The sequence below is a fragment of the Hordeum vulgare genome, chromosome 2H (genome assembly GCF_904849725.1).
Source record: "Hordeum vulgare subsp. vulgare chromosome 2H, MorexV3_pseudomolecules_assembly, whole genome shotgun sequence".
Lineage (NCBI taxonomy): Eukaryota > Viridiplantae > Streptophyta > Magnoliopsida > Poales > Poaceae > Hordeum > Hordeum vulgare.
Window position 1 is genome coordinate 556,705,395 of NC_058519.1, and position 17,785 is coordinate 556,723,179.

The following is a 17,785-nucleotide window of genomic DNA, read 5'->3' on the forward strand; positions in this document are numbered from 1 at the left end:
TCATTGTAGAACTTGACTTGTGTATTTCGATGACAGGCTTCCTCAAATGCCCGAGGTCTTCATGAGCAAGCAAGTTGGATGCACACCGACTTAGCTTCAGTCGATCTTTCACACACTTATAGCTCTAGTCCATCCGTTGCATGGCAATCCCTACTCCTCGCATTGATATCTATTGATGGGCATCTTCATAGCCCGTTGATACGCCGAGTTGATGCGCGACTATCTTATCACTTTTACCTCTTTGAAACCCACCATATTCTATTCCACCTATATGCTATGTCCATGGTTCATGCTCATATATTGAGTGAGTAATAATAAGCTGAAGCGCGTTAATAAGTATTATCCAATTGCTTGGTTTGACAACGAGGTGCTCTTGATTTATACTTTACGCTAGGAAGACCAAGCACGACATGCTATATGATTTTGTAGGGATAGCATATTTAGCATTGTTATTTTGAAAGGACATGATTGTTTGCTAGTAAACCGGGTTCTGGATGTCTTTTTATCAAATGATAAACTATTGTCTTGAATCACTTGTATCTTAATAATCATGCCATTATTAGACATTTTTCAAGATTATCTTAGGTAGCATTCCACATAAAAATTATCTTTTTTCATTTACCTACTCGAGAACGAGCAGGAATTAAGCTTGGGGATGCTGATACATCTTCATCGTATCTATAATTTTTGATTGTTTGATGCCAATATTCTACAACTTTCATATACTTTTGGCAAAATTTTATATTATTTTTGGGACTAACTTACTTATCGAGTGCTAGTGTTAGTTCCTGTTTTTTGTGTGTTTTTTTGTTCTGCAGAAATCCATATCAAATGGAGTCCAAACACGATAAAAATTTACGAAGATTTTTTTGGAATATATGTAAATTTTGGAAAGAAGAATCAATGCAACATGGTGCTAGAGGGCCCCACAAGCCAACAAGGTGCGATCAGGGGGGTGGCCGCGCCCGGATAGCTTGTGTCTCCCCCATACGTCGGTTTGAGACCTACTTTCACCCCAAGAAAGATATTTTTGCGGTAAAAATTACCTCAAAATATCAACGCAATTAGGGTTACGGCTCTATGAATATTTAAGAAACACTAAACGACGAGAAAACAGAGGTGAAAACAGGAGAGAAACAAATAGGGAGATCCAATCTCGGAGGGGCTCTTGACCTCGGGGAGCCATGGCAGTCATCGACAAGAGGAGAAACTCTCCTCCCATCTTGGGGGAGACCAAGGAAGATGAAGAAGGAGGGCGACTCTGTCCCCCTCTCTCCCGATGGCATTGGAGCGGCCCATGGGCAACCATCATGACGGCGATCTACACCAACAACTTCGATGCCATCACCACGAACTCTTTCCTCCTTTAAGGAGCGTAAAACCTCTCTTCCCCGCTGTAATCTCGACTTAAACATGATGCTTAATGCTATATATTATTATCCAATGATGTTTGACTATTCTATGATGTTTGACTAGATCACTTTTGTCGTACGGATTAATTATGGTATGGTGTGATTGATATGAGTTGTATGTTAATATGGTGGTGTCCTAAGGTGCCTTCCGTGCTGCCCACACGTGAGGGATTCCCGCTGGAGCATGTTGCAATATGTTTACGATTCTCTTATAGTGGGTGGCTATAATGACAGAAGCTTACACCCGAGTAAGGGGGTTGTTTACGTATAGGAGTGAAGAAGACTTGATGTTTATTGTTATGGTTGGATTTTACCTTAATGATCTTTAGTAGTTGTGGATGCTTGCTAGAGTTCCAATCATAAGTGCATGTGACCCAAGTACGGAACATATGTTAGGGTATGTCTCTCCCTCATTGCATATGATAAGTATCTATCGTGTTATATTCAACTGCCTATGGACAATCTTTCTCTTGCACTATAAAAAGCTTTCTACTAAACAACTAAATTAATTAATATTTATCCAAACAACCCCTAACTTTTATTTACTTGTTCTTTATTACCTTGTAAAACTATCTATTTCACCTACTAAGTACCTCTAGTTTCATTCCCGCAAAAAAGTTTCATACTTGTTCTAGGTAAAGTAAGCGTTATCCTGCGTAGAGTTATATCGGTGGTCGATAGAACTTGAGAGAACATCAGTTCTACCTTTAGCTCCTCATTGGTTTCCACACTCTTACTTATCAAAAAAGGATACAAATGATCCCCTACACTTGTGAGTTATCATCGGTCCGTGCACACTTCAACCCGCTATGGCAGCCTGTACCGGTACCTACGCCGATATTCCATCTGGTGTTGAGCAGAACCCGTTGTCGAAGGGCCAGATCTACGAGGAGAACACGAGCGAGCAGGCCGTGGTGGCCATGGCGGTGGGAAACCCTAACTTCGTAGCCAAGCAGCTGGCCTTTTGCGAGGCCGCCCACGCTCAAGTTGTGGCTCGTAATGCACAAGCGGTGCAAACAGGCGTGGAGGCAACTGAGGAGGAGAACGCCGCAAACTGCGTATCCTAGGCACCGCCAAACTATGTTTGGCCGGCCACGCTGGGACAACGACAGTGTCGATCCTTCCATTTCATCGTGGACCTCACATCAATGGGCGACGGACAGGTCCCGAACTCCGTCGAGGATAAGTAAGGCATGTGAGGTGGTAAGGCATTGTGACCTATGTGGGTAGGTCCTTCTCCCATCTTCTACTCTTCCTCGTCGACGACCACACCTTGCTAGTACCTTAGGAGTTGTTGGATTTTCTCGAAGAGGAAGGCTGATGTAGCACAGTGGCAGAAAGTGTTTCCTTCATTAAAGAACCAGGGTTTAATTGAACTAGTAGGTGTCTAAGAGGTAAAAAAGATAAGCAACACCTGCACACAAGCAAAATAAATGCTTGCACCCAACATGGCAGGAGGGTTGTCAATCCCCTTGTCTTGCTAGTTGCAAGGTTATAAGTAAATAGTGATATGGAAAATGGCAAAATAATAAAAAAAAGTAATATAACAACACAAATACTAACTCATAATGGACCCGTGAGCCATAGGTTCACTAGTGACTTCTTCCTCCGGCAAAGCACCGGAAGGGGGCTCTAGATGGGACCGCTTTAGAATAGAGACTTGCGACGACGATAAAATTCTTTCGGATCTCTCTTATGAGGGTTTCGGAAATTATATAATTTATAGGTAGAAGAATTAGGCCAGACGGAGGCCCAAGGGTCCATATGGGCAGGTGGGTGGCCAACACCCCCCCCCCCACGAGGGGCAAGCCATGTGGGCATATGGCTGCCTCGTGGGTCCCCTCAACCTCTGCCGAAACTTCTAGGGTCATTTGTTGTCCAGAAAAAATCATCAACAATTGGCATCATATTTGGACCTTCCTAGATATGGATTTTCTGCGAAACCAAAAACAAAAAAAGACGACAAATGGCACTTGACACTAAGTTAATAAGTTAGTCTAAAAAAATAATATAAACTAATATAAATAGCACAGAAAAGTGATAATACAATAATAACATTTAACAATAAAAAATTATAAATGCATTGGAGATGTATCACACCTTCACTTCACAGGTTTTATTGACGCCGCTCATGAAGACAACATATGAAACATGCGGTCGCCGGAAAGGAACAACAAGGACTTGGACGACAAAAGCCGTTGTAGTCTAGGTTTAGGTGTGACGTCCTTTTTTTAACGAAAATTGTCTGAAATGTAATGTAAGTATGAAAATCATCCGGTTTGCGTGAATTCCTCTGGTTGGTTTAAACTTGTTTCAAAATGTATGCGGATAAAATTGCATGTTCATCTCCCGCCTCCGTATCCGCGGACTGTCCCTCCCCTCTTCTTAGACATATGTGGTGTCCGGTTTACGGATCAGCGTTGGCGGTGCCCTTTGTTGGCTTTTGAATGTGCGTATGCAGCTGTACAGGCGTGCCTACGCGATTCTTGCTTCGGCCGGCTACTCGATGGAAGTTGCGTAACTAGCGACACAAATGAAACTGATCGATGGATTTGATGGCTAAAGGCCCGTGTCGAGCCTTTGCTTTGTATTGCTTTTTGTTTTTCTGGTGTTACAATCAACACCCCTAGGGTGTCTTTTATACACGTCCACAAGAGACTATGGAAATAGACTAGGACTAGGAATCCTAATACTACTAGGACTCGGTTTGGCTTTCTTTCCTAATCCTACATGAGCAACATGATTAACATCTACATTCACCTCCTTAATCTTGTTGCTTGACTTCACTTCTTGCACTCCGACTTTCCTCCTCATCTCGATGAACTTCTGTCGACCGAGGGACTTGGTGAAAATATCGGCAAGTTGGTCTTTCGTGTTCACATGTTGAACCTCGATCAACCCTTCTTCAATGCACTCCCGGATATGGTGGAACCGGGTATCTATGTGCTTGCTCCTTTCGTGATGAACCGGATTTTCGCCACAACGAGATTGCAGCTTGGTTATCGATCTTCAGTGACACCTTCTTCACCTCCCGCTTTGCAAGAATAGCTAGGAGTCTTCTCAGCCACACTGCTTGACAAGCCGCCGTGCTTGCCGCTATGTATTCTGCCTCGCATGAAGACAGTGCCACCACCTTTTGCTTCTGAGAATTCCAGCTAATCGGATTCGGGCCAAGGTAGAAAACCATGCCCGTTGTGCTCTTTCGGTCATCAACATCACCTGCCATGTCACTATCTGAATATCCACGAAGGATCAATCCTTCTTTTCCCTTTCTGTACGTGCAACAAAGATTAATGGTGCCTTTCACATAGCGCAAGATTTGATTGACCGCGCTCATGTGCTCAGTTGTCGGATTCTCCATGAAACGACTCACGATCCCGACTGAATAAGCCAAGTCAGGTCGGATATGCACCAAATATCTTAGGCTGCCCACAATGCTTCGATACATTGTGGTGTCCACCGGCGGATTTGAGCTACGCTTGCTCAACTTGTGACGTTGGTCCATTGGAACTTGTGTCTCGTAGCAATCTGACATGCCACACTTTTCCAATAACTTGACCGCATAAGCCGATTGACATAGGGAAATCTTTCCGGAGCTTTGCTTCACTTCGATGCCCAAGTAATAGCTGAGTAATCCCAGATCGCTCATGCTAAACTTGTTCTTCATTTGCGCCTTGAAACGTTCAATTTCTTGTACGCTATCTCCGGTGATAATCAGATCGTCGACATAAACTCCAACTAGCAGGTTTGAGCCTTTGGAGTTCTTTGTATAGACTGCGTGCTCGAGGGGACATCTCTTGAACCCGAGCGAGACCAAACTTCGGTCTAACTTTGAGTTCCAAGCTCTTGGCGCTTGCTTCAACCCATAAAGTGCCTTCTTGAGCTTGTTAACTTTTCCTTCTTCGCCTTTCTTCTCGTAGCCGAGGGGTTGTTCCACGTACACTTCTTCTCTGAGATCGCCGTTGAGGAAAGCGGATTTAACATCCATATGATGAACCATCCAATCCTCTTGTGCTGCCAAAGCTAGGAGCACTCTCACCGTCTCGAGTCGAGCAACCGGTGCAAACACCTCATCATAGTCAACTCCTTGACGTTGTACATAGCCCTTTGCAAAGAGTCTTGCCTTGTACTTCACAATGGAACCTTGCGTGTCCTTCTTTAACTTGTAAACCCACTTCAAACCTATTGCCTTTTGGTTTAGAGGACGGGTTACCAAAGTCCACGTGCCATTGCTCTCAATTGCCTTCATCTCCTCATCCATGGCGTGCGTCCAACTACGACTTTTGCTCGCCTCTACGAAGTTCGCCGGCTCCTCAACTCCGAACAGACATAGTCCGTAGTACTCGAGCGTAACTGGCTTTGTGTACTTGTAGACTTTCTTGAGGGTCTTGTAGCGACAAGGCCGTGAGGAGTCCGTTGTGGCTTGCGAAGGAGGCGACACAAATTGTGTCGGTGTTGATGCACTTGAGGAAGACGGCTGAGACCCTCGTGTGTCATCGACATCCGTGTTGTCGGCGTAGTCGTCGTGACCGTGACCATCATCTTGATTGTCATCATCACTATGCGCCTCGTTGTTGATGTTGTCATCGAGATCTCTACCCGTGTCGTATGCTTCATTGTCGCTATCTCCCTGCGACCTATGCACGTCGTCGTCGGAGTCGCCACCATGATGACCACTACCATTGTGGTCACCTTGGTTGGGCGTCTTGCCAACCACCTGGACATCCTCCCCTGCATCATCATCAGTTGGAAATTCAACCGTGAATATGTTACCGTTTGGAGTACCGTCGGCTGCTGCACTCCAATTCCACGCTTTGTTTTCTTCAAACACGACGTCGCGTGAAATCCGTAGACGCTTGGTTTGTGGATCATAGAAGCGGTATGCCTTGGTGCCGGAACTTCTCTCGTATCCGATGAACACCATCTTGGTGCTACGATCGGCAAGCTTTGAGAGGTGCGGCTCCGCCGTCTTCACATGTGCCACGCACCCGAATGTCCGTAGATGAGACACATTCGGCTTACGTCCGTAAATTGCTTCATACAGAGTCTTGCCGATCACCGCCTTCGTTGGAGCCCGGTTGAGAAGATAGACCGCCGTTGAGATAGCTTCTCCCCAAAAAGTCCCCGGCAGGTTCTTGCTCTTGAGTAAACTCCTTTCCATGTCAACGATGGTTCGATTGCGCCTTTCAACGACCCCATTCTGTTGTGGCGTGTAAGGTGTCGTGAGGAACCTCTTTATGCCAATCTTCTCGCAGTAGTCATTGAACTCATTCGACGTAAACTCTCCACCGCGATCTGTCCGTAGAGCGCGAACCTTCAGCTTGTGTTCCATCTCCGTTGCAGCCTTCAGCTTCTTGAACGCTTCAAACGCCTCATCTTTAGACCGTAGGAGAAAGACCCACATATATCTCGAGTAGTCGTCTACCACAAGGAAGAAATACTTCTTTCCAGCGTGAGTTGCCGGGGTGATAGGGCCACATAGATCACCATGGAGTAGCTCGAGTGCATCACTTGCACGATAGGTAGACTGAGCAGGGAATGGCCTGCGGTGCTGTTTTCCAACCAAGCACCCGTCACATACTCGATCAACATGGTCGATAACTGGCATCCCGGATACCATCTCCATCTTTGACATCTTCTTCAAGTCGTAGAAGATAACGTGTCCAAATCTAGCATGCCATAACCATGAATCATCATCACTCTTGGCGAGCCAACACTCCGGTTGAGATTGATCAAGGTTGAGGATATAGAGCCTATTCCGTGTGTGATTAGCACGAGCTAGCACGTTTCGGAGGTTGTCGAAGATCGTCATCACTCCGTTCTCGATATTCACCTTGCATCCATTCTCGTCAAGCTTCCCAATAGAGATAATGTTGTTGCGAAGCCGTGGGATGTAGTACACTCCGGTGAGTATGCGATGTTCGCCTGTGAGACCCTCGAAGAGGACAGATCCTTGCCCACAAATCTCCACAGCTGAACCATCACAGAACTTGACCGAGCCTTGAACATCATATTCCAGCTCGAGAAATTTCTCCTTGCATCCCGTCATGTGGTTACTGGCACCCGTGTCGAGATACCACGACACATTGTGATCCCCGGATAACTTAGGTGTCATATTCTTCTCATGAAGTAGCACCTTCCGGGTTGGTTTCACAACCACCGTTTCAGCCAGATCACAAACTTTGGCCATCAGAAGACCTGGACCTTCGTCTTCCTGCTTTGCCAAATTTGCCTTGATCTCCCGCTTGTTAGGCTTCAGACAATCCTTTGCAAAGTGACCCATCTCGTTGCAGTTATAGCACTTAACCTCGGATAAATCCAAGTTTCGTGGCTTCCGCCCTTTAGATTGGTTCGCCTTACCACGACCTTGTGGCTTGCCTTTTCCTTTGCCTTTTCCGGTTTGTCCGTCGCGCTTCACGTTGCTTGAGCCTTCGCCACCATCACGCCTTCCTTTGCTAGTTGGGGCCTCCCAATCTGCGCGCGAGTACATGAGTTGGTCGCTACCTCCTCCTTTGCCTTTCCGACAGCCACGAGCATTCTCTTCCCATGTCCGCAAGCGTCCGATTGCCTCCGTTATGGTCATGTCGTCGATGTCGTAAAGCTGCTCGAGCGTGCCGATGATGTACGTGAATTTATCAGTCACCGAACTAAAAAATTTCTCTACAATCTCGGTCTCATCGAGCTTTGCACCAAGCGCGCGGATCTCTCCCACCAAAGTAGTAAGACGCATGGCATAGTCGTTCACCGATTCAGTTTCCTCCATCTGCAACTTGTGAAATTGGCGCTTCAGCACTTGTGCCCGAGCCTTGGTGACGCGATCTTCTCCGATCCTCATCTCCTTGAGTGCGTTCCACGCCTCTCTTGCCGTCTCGAACTCCGCCAATGTCATCAGCACGGAATCCGGCACAGACTGGGCTATGGCGGCCATGGCACCTTCGTTGGACTCATCATCGACGTCGTCGTCCGTGATTGCCTGCCATACTCGAAGGGTTCGGAGAATAATCTTCATCTTCACCGCCCACAGGCCGTAGTTAGCGTCGGTGAGCATCGGGTACTGGATGGGGATGTTGCGATGTGCCTGGACGTTGGCGCCGCTCGTTCCTCCACCACTGGTTGCTGACTTGACGCCCTTCTTCACCTTGTCGCCGTTCTTGTTCGCCTTCGGACCGCCTTTGCCGGACTTGACCGACTCAGTGTCGCTGTCCGTCATCGTAGATCGTAGATCGTCGAGGCTCTAGATGCCAATTGTTGGCTTTTGAACGTGCGTATGCAGCTGTACAGGCGTGCCTACGCGATTCTTGCTTCGGCCGGCTACTTGATGAAAGTTGCGTAACTAGCGACACAAATAAAACTGATCGATGGATTTGATGGCTAAAGGCCCGTGTCGAGCCTTTACTTTGTATTGCTTTTCGTTTTTCTGGTGTTATAATCAATACCCCTAGGGTGTCTTTTATACACGTCCACAAGGGACTATGGAAATAGACTAGGACTAGGAATCCTAATACTACTAGGACTCGGTTTGGCTTTCTTTCCTAATCCTACATGAGCAACATGATTAACATCTAATTCTTGTGGCAGCAGAAAGTAAGAAATTTCAAGGCACAATTTGCAGATCTTTAACCGCATATATCGCCGTCAAAGAAAGAAGTAAACTTGAGTCTTCCACAAAAAAACATAAAGAACTGTCCCATGCATAGCACGTGCATTTGTTGAGCACGCAGAGAATGTTGTTGCGTGAATAAGGGTGTCGGCATGTGCATCCGAACGGGCCGGTGCCTCCGTGGGTGGCTGCACTGTCATTGTCCTAGCCTCCTAGGCCATGGGTCACTGTATCTCTGACGGCCTGCCCTTCGCAAATGGTCTATATAAATCACATGCAGGAGAGATACGGTAGCCAAAACCCAGCTAGCTAAGCTCTCTCTAGTGAACACGCATGCAAATGCCGGCCTCCATCCCTGTGGCTCCGGCAATGCCTTGGGTTGTTCTCGTGGGCATGGCGGCCCTCTTGGCTGCCTGGTTGATCCATTTTGTCATGAGATGGAACATGAGTCCACCATGCAAAGCAGGGGCAATGCTGCCGCCGGGGTCGCGTGGTTTCCCCGTCCTCGGTGAGTCGCTCGAGTTCTTCGCCCGGAGCCCATCGCTCGAGCTGACCCCTTTCTTGAAGCGACGTCTAGATAGGTAATTACTCTTCCTAATCAGTTTTATCGTCTGACTCCTACTGTGACGCATGCAACTGAAAAAAAACCTGTTGTTACGCGTATAACAATGGACAGTGCTCTGCGCCGGCTCGTCGACCAAAACTTTCGACCGGTCGCGTGCGGGTCGTCCGATCCGTTAGTTGCACGCGGGCCGTACTGTTAGATCTTCATGCAGCAAAAAAATTTGATGCTATAAATTTTGTCCATGATTCAGTAATTTTCATTCACGGTTGCAATAAAAATATAGTTGCAGAAAAAAATATCAACGTGGTCGTAACAAAAAAACGAAGCTGATGATGCATGGTAGCAAAACAAAATAAGGGTTGTAGCAAAATAAGGGTTGTAGTAAAAAAAATGCTGATGATGCATGGTAGCAAAACAAAATAAGGAATCCACCTGCCTTGCTATTTTTTGATACTCAACTTTCTATCAAAGTTTGGAAGTTTAACAAGATGTAGCCATGAGCCAAACTTGTCCTTACCAAAGATTGCCTCTACTTGCATTTCAATTTTTTGATAGCAAGAAATAATTACATAATTCTGTATTTCGAATATTTTTTCTGGTTCAACAATTTATTTGATCCATGATCTGTTTTGTCAATTCCTATTTTTCGAAACATAACAATGATGCATCCCAATGGGATAAGTTCTAACAACATTTCCTTTCTTTGCATAAGAAGTCACGTAGCAAACTCCCTTGTTTCCGGTTTGAAATGCTCATTCGTATCCCTAGATCGACAATCTGATCAATATAATATAAATTATATTTCACAAAATTTATAGTTTTATACCATTGAAAGATATAACATTGAAAGTTTACAATGGTATTTTTTGAGAGATATAACCCATCTCGTGTGACGTTCGTCAAATTGTTGATCTGGGAATATGGTGTGAGACCTTTAAACGGATAAGGTGGTAGTATGTATAAGTATCTTGCTCCAACTTATAATGTTTGAGCCGGTGTGTTTATGAAAAAGGATTACTAGGCCTTCATTATGTACATATAGCGAGGAGGTGATATAGGTTGATCTACAGTTGTCTGAGTAGGTTCATGACTCATCAATTCACCATCGAGCAATAAAAGTATGGCAAGAAGACATTATGTTTCACCCTTTACTGGACAGACTTATGTATCATCATAGTGCAATAATATTATAGGCTAGAGACCACAGAGAATTAATGAATTGATAACTAGAGTGGCAAATCATGTAACCAGGTGTAAAATGACACATTTTTTATGAGCTTACAATTGGTGGGGAAAAACAATATTACATGCTGATATTAACAAAAATAAGTTTAACAAATACAACGAGTTATTGTTTCCACAAAAAAATGAAATAATCACTCATGATCTGACACAATTCTATATGGTCGCTCTTACTCGGATATTGATCATTTTATATGGATGAACTACCTAAACGTTATATGACAATCGAACTAAGATCATGGGAGACTGAAATTTCAGGTATGGTCCAATTTTTAGGACAAATTTGATCGGTGAAGACATCATTGTCTCCCTAGATCAAGATCTAAACAACTTGGTGTTCCAAAAAGAGGAGAAGTTGTTCCAAATATGGTATCCAGAGTCTCTTATGAGAATCATGGGAGCTGACTGCATTATCGCAACACTTGGGACTTTCCACAAGCACCTCAGGAGTCTGGTACTTCGACTCTTCGGCCCAGAAAACCTTAGGACGGTTCTACTCCATGAAGTACAACAGACGGCCAAGGCGAGTCTACTCTCCTGGCTCGATCATCCTAGTATCGAAGTGAAAGAGGCAACCGCTAGTGTATGTCCTCCTATTTATCTCCCTATGTTGATGTTATTCTGGTTTAAGTTGAACAACTTGATTAAAATTAGGATATAAAAGTTATTTCATAGAATTGTTATTTAATTAGAAAAGCTTATTCATATAGATGAGGTTTCAAGTAACTCCTAAATTGCCTTATTTTAGATGATATTCGGCATCACGGCAAAGCGGTTAATCAGCTATGACTCCTCAAGCTCGGATGGGAAGTTGTGGAAGGAATTTGATGCATTTCTTCAAGGACTACTAGCATTTCCACTTTACATTCCTGGCACAGCATTCTACAAATGTATGCAGGTAACTAGGGACTACTACAACATACATATTTCTCCATATAATAGCACAAATAAATTAATATACATACAAAAAATTCTACTAATTAACAACTCCCGCTTACTCATTTGGATCCTCCACTGAATTCTAGTATATAACAATATGTCAGATGAATTTCCCCAATACTATTTCCTCGAACAAAAATTGTGAATATATAGCCAGGTTAATTGGGCTCCATGGTGCTCGCACATGTGAGTTCAATGCACAAATTCAAAATATATTTTATAACACTATCTTGAAAATCAACTTTTGATATACGCATGGTTCCATCATTGACTAGGGCCGGAAGAATGTCATGAAGATCTTGAAAGAGTTGCTTAATAAGAGGAAGAAGGCAACATGTCACGAGAGTGTTGATTTTATCGATATCTTGATCAGTGATTTGAAAGAGAACAAGACTTTAATGAATGAGAAAATTGCATTGGATTTAGTCTTCTTATTGTTGTTCGCGGGCTTCGAAACTACGTCATCTGGTATAACCGTTGCACTCAAGTTTCTATCTGATAATCCCGAGGCCCTACAAGAATTAACGGTAAGTGTGGAGAAAGGGAAGTAGAGAATTAAGTGGTTTAATAGTCCAGAAACAATATTTTCCTTGAGACGTACATACTAGAATTCTTCACCCACACTACTAGGCATAATTCCACATATGTGCATTGTGTTACACACAATGCATAGAGTTGCCACTTCCATCTATGATTATTGAGCAAAATATACACGACTACCCATATAAGAAATACCCATCTTGCTCATGGCTATAGTTACATATGTGTATCGTATGCCACCAAAAACGTAGTCACGTCTAAGTGGACTTGTATATGTTTGTTACTACCACCATATACTCACTATGTTACAAACCCCTTAGATCATTTGGAATGCATGTGGATAAAACTACACCCCGTAACACCCAAAGTCTTTCTTATCCATAATCCAATAAACTATTGTGTGTGTGTGTAATTTGGTAATTCACGTATACAAATAACCTTAAGGTAAATTTATCAATTCCAGGAGGAGCACAATAGCATCCGGAAAAGGAAGGCCAACCATGACTCTGAAATCACATGGGAGGAATACAAGTCCATGAAGTTTACGTCTCATGTATATAATTTGTCTCTCTTCGGCCTTTCTTTTGCATGACATCAACCATACACAAATATAAGATAGTTTATTCTTACTGTATAATTAGTGACATAATCACTTGTACAAGTGACATTATTTCATTAGCTTAATTGTTATTTGTAGGTCATACATGAATCATTAAGGCTGGCTAACATCGCTCCGGTAATGTTTAGAAAAGCAATAGAGGAAGTTCATATAAAAGGTGAGAAGATTTTCCACGGGACGATACACGTATGATATTATGATTACCAATCATAGATTTATGAAAGACCCATGGGCAGTTCTCTAATGCATTTATGTGTGCACATATATTAATCTATGTGCACCCTGTTTGTAATCAAAAGGAGGGTAGAGAGAGGGGGTAGAGGTTGCAACAATTTAACCGAATGATGTCTTGATATGTATTGCATATACACTTGTGATTCATGCAGGTTACACTATCCCAAAAGGATCGAAGATCATGGTTAATCCTTCTAGCATCCATCTCGATACTACTATTTACAAGGATCCCAATGCATTCAATCCTTGGAGATGGAAGGTTTGTAACATTTTTCTATTTCAAAGGGATGTTCCATGTCACTTCTAATAAGACAACACACATGTTCTTATCATAAAGCAAAAAACTAGGGTTGAGTGATATATGTTGTATCCAAAATATATGATATTTTATCATAATGTTTCCTATATAGTATCCCGGTTTAAACTTATTAGTTAATATGCATCCACAACATAGTCGGAAATTTATATTATTACAAGAGAAAATTAGGTCAAAACCTTTCCAAGAAAGGAAAAGTAGGTCATGTTCAATATCTTCAAACTAAGAAAAGTTATATTTCTAAAAAAAATAAGCATAAGGAGTATTGAATTATTTTGAAGTGGTAATTAAGAATGGAAATATAGGAATTATTATTTAGGAGAATGCATAGATTTTGGTTCTTTAATCTCTACTATTTTCTTGTTGAAACACTAAAAAAGGATTGCTAAGAATATTGCAAACAAAGGCAGGTATTAATTGTTATGCAAAAAAACTCTCTCTAACCTAGTGAAAACTTTGTACACAGGATATTACTGAACCAGTGGGTGGCTCCTCAAAGGAGTTCATGGCCTTTGGAGGCGGGCTACGATTATGTGTTGGTGCCGACTTTGCTAAGCTACAAATGGCTATCTTTCTACATTTCTTAGTTACAAAATATAGGTAAATTTCCCTTTCTTGTACATGAAATATTAATAAATGGTTACTCTACCAGCAATAGTAAGTATTGTTTAACTCTTATTTAATATTAGAGACAGGAGTCTAAACTCATGTAGTTATACATTTGTGCTTGCATATAAATCACAACACTAGGCACTAAACGTCGTTGGTTCTTACTATGTTTCTTGGGGACATGATCTATATTTAGTCATCATATCTTACTCAAATTGAACCAACTCTGCTGCAAAAAGCTCTGTATGTACTTCAATAAAATAGTTCTAGTATGAAAAAGGAAAATTCATTTAATAAAAGCAGTGTTACATTATGAGTTTCAGGTAACATACTTTAAAAATAGAAAAAGGAAATGATACAATAGAAATGAAAACATAAAACTAAATAGCCACCAATCCCTTCACCCCTCCACCCCTTCTCACGTTCATTTGCTGAACATTATAATGCCCATTCCTCTTACCCTTAGATCTCAGGTGTCTATCTCCACCTGAACCCTATTGTGGATGCCTCGACGTTCTTCGAGCCAGACGAGAAGAAGAAACATAAACAAGTAGTCTTAATGGAGGATGCAATGCCTAGGATAGGGGCACGTAGTGGCGAAGGTAGAGGGTGGCCAGAGTGGTCCATGACCCACCCTGAGATTTGAAAATAGATTTTAAACCATATAGGTGAAAGGCTAGAAAAATAAATAAATGCATGTACTATAGCACTGCTAGCTTAGCCTCGCCTAGTGGGTTAGGTCCGCCACTAGGGGCAAGTGTGTTAACATGATGAGTAGGAGGATGCATGCAACTTCACTAGCACAATTATGTTGTATATACACGTTATTCGTCACCCAGGGTGCAGAATAGTTTATTCTTCACCCGAGATAATCCTACGATCAATTTACAAATAAATTACATTCGAAATACAAATAGTTACATTTATATTTAATCACTACATAAAATTTAACAAAATAAAAACAAAAATATAGGTCACAAGACAAGAAAAAATTGAATTTATTGTATTTTTGCACTATTTTTGTATGTTCAAAATTTTACGTGATATAAAATATTTTTACGATGAGTATATTTTTTACGGTCTCTTTTTACGTATAAAATAAGACAAAATTTACGGAACGTAAAATTATAGTGAATTGATGTTAAAATAGAGGGGGTGAAGAATAACTATTCCTCACCCACGGTGATGAATAACGCGACCATATATATATATATATATATATATATACATATATATATATATATATATCCATAATAAACAGATTTGATTTTCTTGATAAATAAGTGGATAAATAAAATATATATTATTTTCATTGCCATTATATGTTATATGGAAAGTTTCTATTTATGAAAAAAATCATTACTACTTTCTCCAAGAGACATGACTTCGTCAAAACCATGCACTAGAATTTCTTTCATGGATACTAACTAGTCAAAAATGCATTTGATTAGATATGGATATATTATTAGTTTCATATAGAACATCGTTCAACTTTGTAAATTTATGATCATTTACATGTACATTCGTAAAAATCAACTATCAAAGTTGCCAGCACCGCAAAATATTTAGTGCAAACTAGTAAGTGCATGACTACTTCTTAATATTTGAGTCTGATTTGTCGAAAAATAACCTCTAGGATCAATGTCTCATATTAAAGGTTAGTGTTACCCCCATGGAGGTAATTAGCACACAACATCAACAATGTGTTAATTACAAAAGAAATAGAATATAGTATTAATTGGAAATATGATGCCACTGCATTACTCTATCAAAAAAACATGAATGCTATGTTTTTTCTGTTGTAGGGTTGTGTACAAATATTCTTCCTTGCGAGACTTTTTCACATAGATCTTTAGTCTAAATTTTATAATTGTGTGCACCTTCTACAGTTGGAAAGTGATCAAGGGAGGGAACATGGTGCTTTCTCCTGGACTTCAGTTTCCTTGTGGTTTTCACATCCAACTTCTTCAAAAATCTTGATGCACGATATTTAATGCTTTAATACTTGCAAGATCTCTACGACCATGAAGGATTCACAATATTATTGTTTGGCTAAGTAATGTAATAATATTTGTAACTTGGTGTGTACTGGTACGCACTATGTTTCCCCATATTTCTATTCAAATTTATTTGGTCATTACTATAAACTCAAATTCAATCTTGAAGAAAAATTCAAAGTTTGGCTTAAATTCAAATTTGGGCTCAAATTCAAATTAGGGCTGGGGTATTGATGTTTCAATGCTATCTCAACTCCCTCAACTGAAATATGTTTGTTAGCTATTCAATGTGAGCCCTTCTGGTAAGTTAAACTCGTAGTCATGAAAAGTGTGTTTCAAATGACCTCCGGACTTAGGGTAAACTGCCTCATTTCTAAGCAAGTTTTTTTGTACCTTGTCTAAATCAGCCAAATAAATTTTCTACACATCCATTCTACCTTTATAGTGTAAATGTAAAGTCTCACTATTTATTGAATTAATCTTCTATTATTTTATTTTATTTCTTAAAAAACATGATTTAATAGAAAATCATATATAAAACAGGTTTAAAACATGAAAATGAGAAAGTAAGTTCGGATCTTTCTTAGTCACTCCAAAATGATGCTTTGATGAGGTTTTGAAACTTTTCATTTTTAAAAACCCACCTACTCTCTACCCTGAAATTCATACTACATTCTTCGAGGAATGTCAACTGAGTGAAGGATTTTTCGTGCAAATGTATGTAAACCATTTTATATTTTTTTTTCTTTTTACTACACAACATAAGAAAACTATGTGCGCAAGTTTTATATTTTTTGATTTTTTTGAATTACTTCTGCTCATTTGAAAGTGTTTGAGGTCTCTCACTTGTTTTAAGACTTTTTCGTAAAAATGTATATAAATCATATTTATATTTTTTTCCTTGTTACTATACGACATAAGAAGACTATGTGCGCAAGTTTTATATTTTTTTTGATTTTTGAATTAGTTATGCTCAACGCTAATAAGATAAACCTTCTCAAAACCTCTGAGAACCCAGCATAACCCCGTGCCCTTCCGGGTCGTCAATCGTTGTGCGTGGACGGTTGAGATTAAACGCTAGGGTTAGCTACATCTCCATTAATCCGCATGGGACACACTCATTGGCTGAATCAGCCTCTCTCTTTGGTGCATCACGGCTGTTCATTTAAATCCCACGACACGAGTTGACGCGGTGCATGGCCCAAGCTTACGCGCGCACCGCCTGTTTCATCGCTGCATGCAGGCCCACTCGCAGCGCCCGTTGCAGCATGCATGCCCACGTGCAGCGCCCGTGCCCGCTCGTCGTTGAGTGCATGCCCGCTCGCCCACATGCAACGCCCATGAAACACCCATGCCCACACGTTGTTGCATGCATGCTCGCTCGCCCACGCGTAGTTCCCTGCTCCGCCGCGCCCTCGGCATAGCCCAGCTCCACCACTCCATTCGAGGAAGTAAAGTGTCACATGCATACCAGTAGCACTGATGCAGCGTTGCAGCAAGGTGTGTAGACCACCCAAGACGCCTAAAAAACCGGCGGGCGGCCCCCTCGTCGCATCGATGCAGTAAGGCGTGCATGGCATGCTCCTCTTTCCGTGACACACTACTGTCATGATGTGTTGGGGGATATTATCCCGCCGTATAACCCGCCCTATGGGGCCGGGTCATGATTATGGTGGCTTAAGACTGTACCCAAGATGGGCTTGGACGAACAA

At 41.8% G+C, this 17,785-nt stretch overlaps 1 protein-coding gene across 1 annotated transcript; it reads left to right on the forward strand.

Moving 5' to 3' along the window:
• The first annotated feature begins 9,322 nt into the window (after nt 1–9,322).
• LOC123430520 (cytochrome P450 87A3-like) lies at nt 9,323–16,182 on the forward strand. The gene is made up of 9 exons (XM_045114387.1): nt 9,323–9,593; nt 11,078–11,402; nt 11,568–11,717; nt 12,034–12,285; nt 12,762–12,851; nt 12,996–13,074; nt 13,304–13,410; nt 13,934–14,067; nt 15,966–16,182. The coding sequence occupies exons 1-9, from the start codon at nt 9,346–9,348 to the stop codon at nt 16,054–16,056; spliced, it is 1,476 nt and encodes a 491-aa protein (XP_044970322.1). The 5' UTR covers nt 9,323–9,345; the 3' UTR covers nt 16,057–16,182.
• Nucleotides 16,183–17,785: the final 1,603 nt, after the last annotated feature.

What these genes read in the sequence shown, in the direction of transcription:
- LOC123430520 (XM_045114387.1), top strand. Translation starts at nt 9,346, where the DNA reads ATGCAAATGCCGGCCTCCATCCCTGTGGCTCCGGCAATGCCTTGGGTT. An exon ending in CATTCTACAAATGTATGCAG is followed by an intron (nt 11,718 to 12,033) that starts GTAACTAGGGAC and finishes ATCATTGACTAG; the next exon opens with GGCCGGAAGAATGTCATGAA. An exon ending in TTCTTAGTTACAAAATATAG is followed by an intron (nt 14,068 to 15,965) that starts GTAAATTTCCCT and finishes CACCTTCTACAG; the next exon opens with TTGGAAAGTGATCAAGGGAG.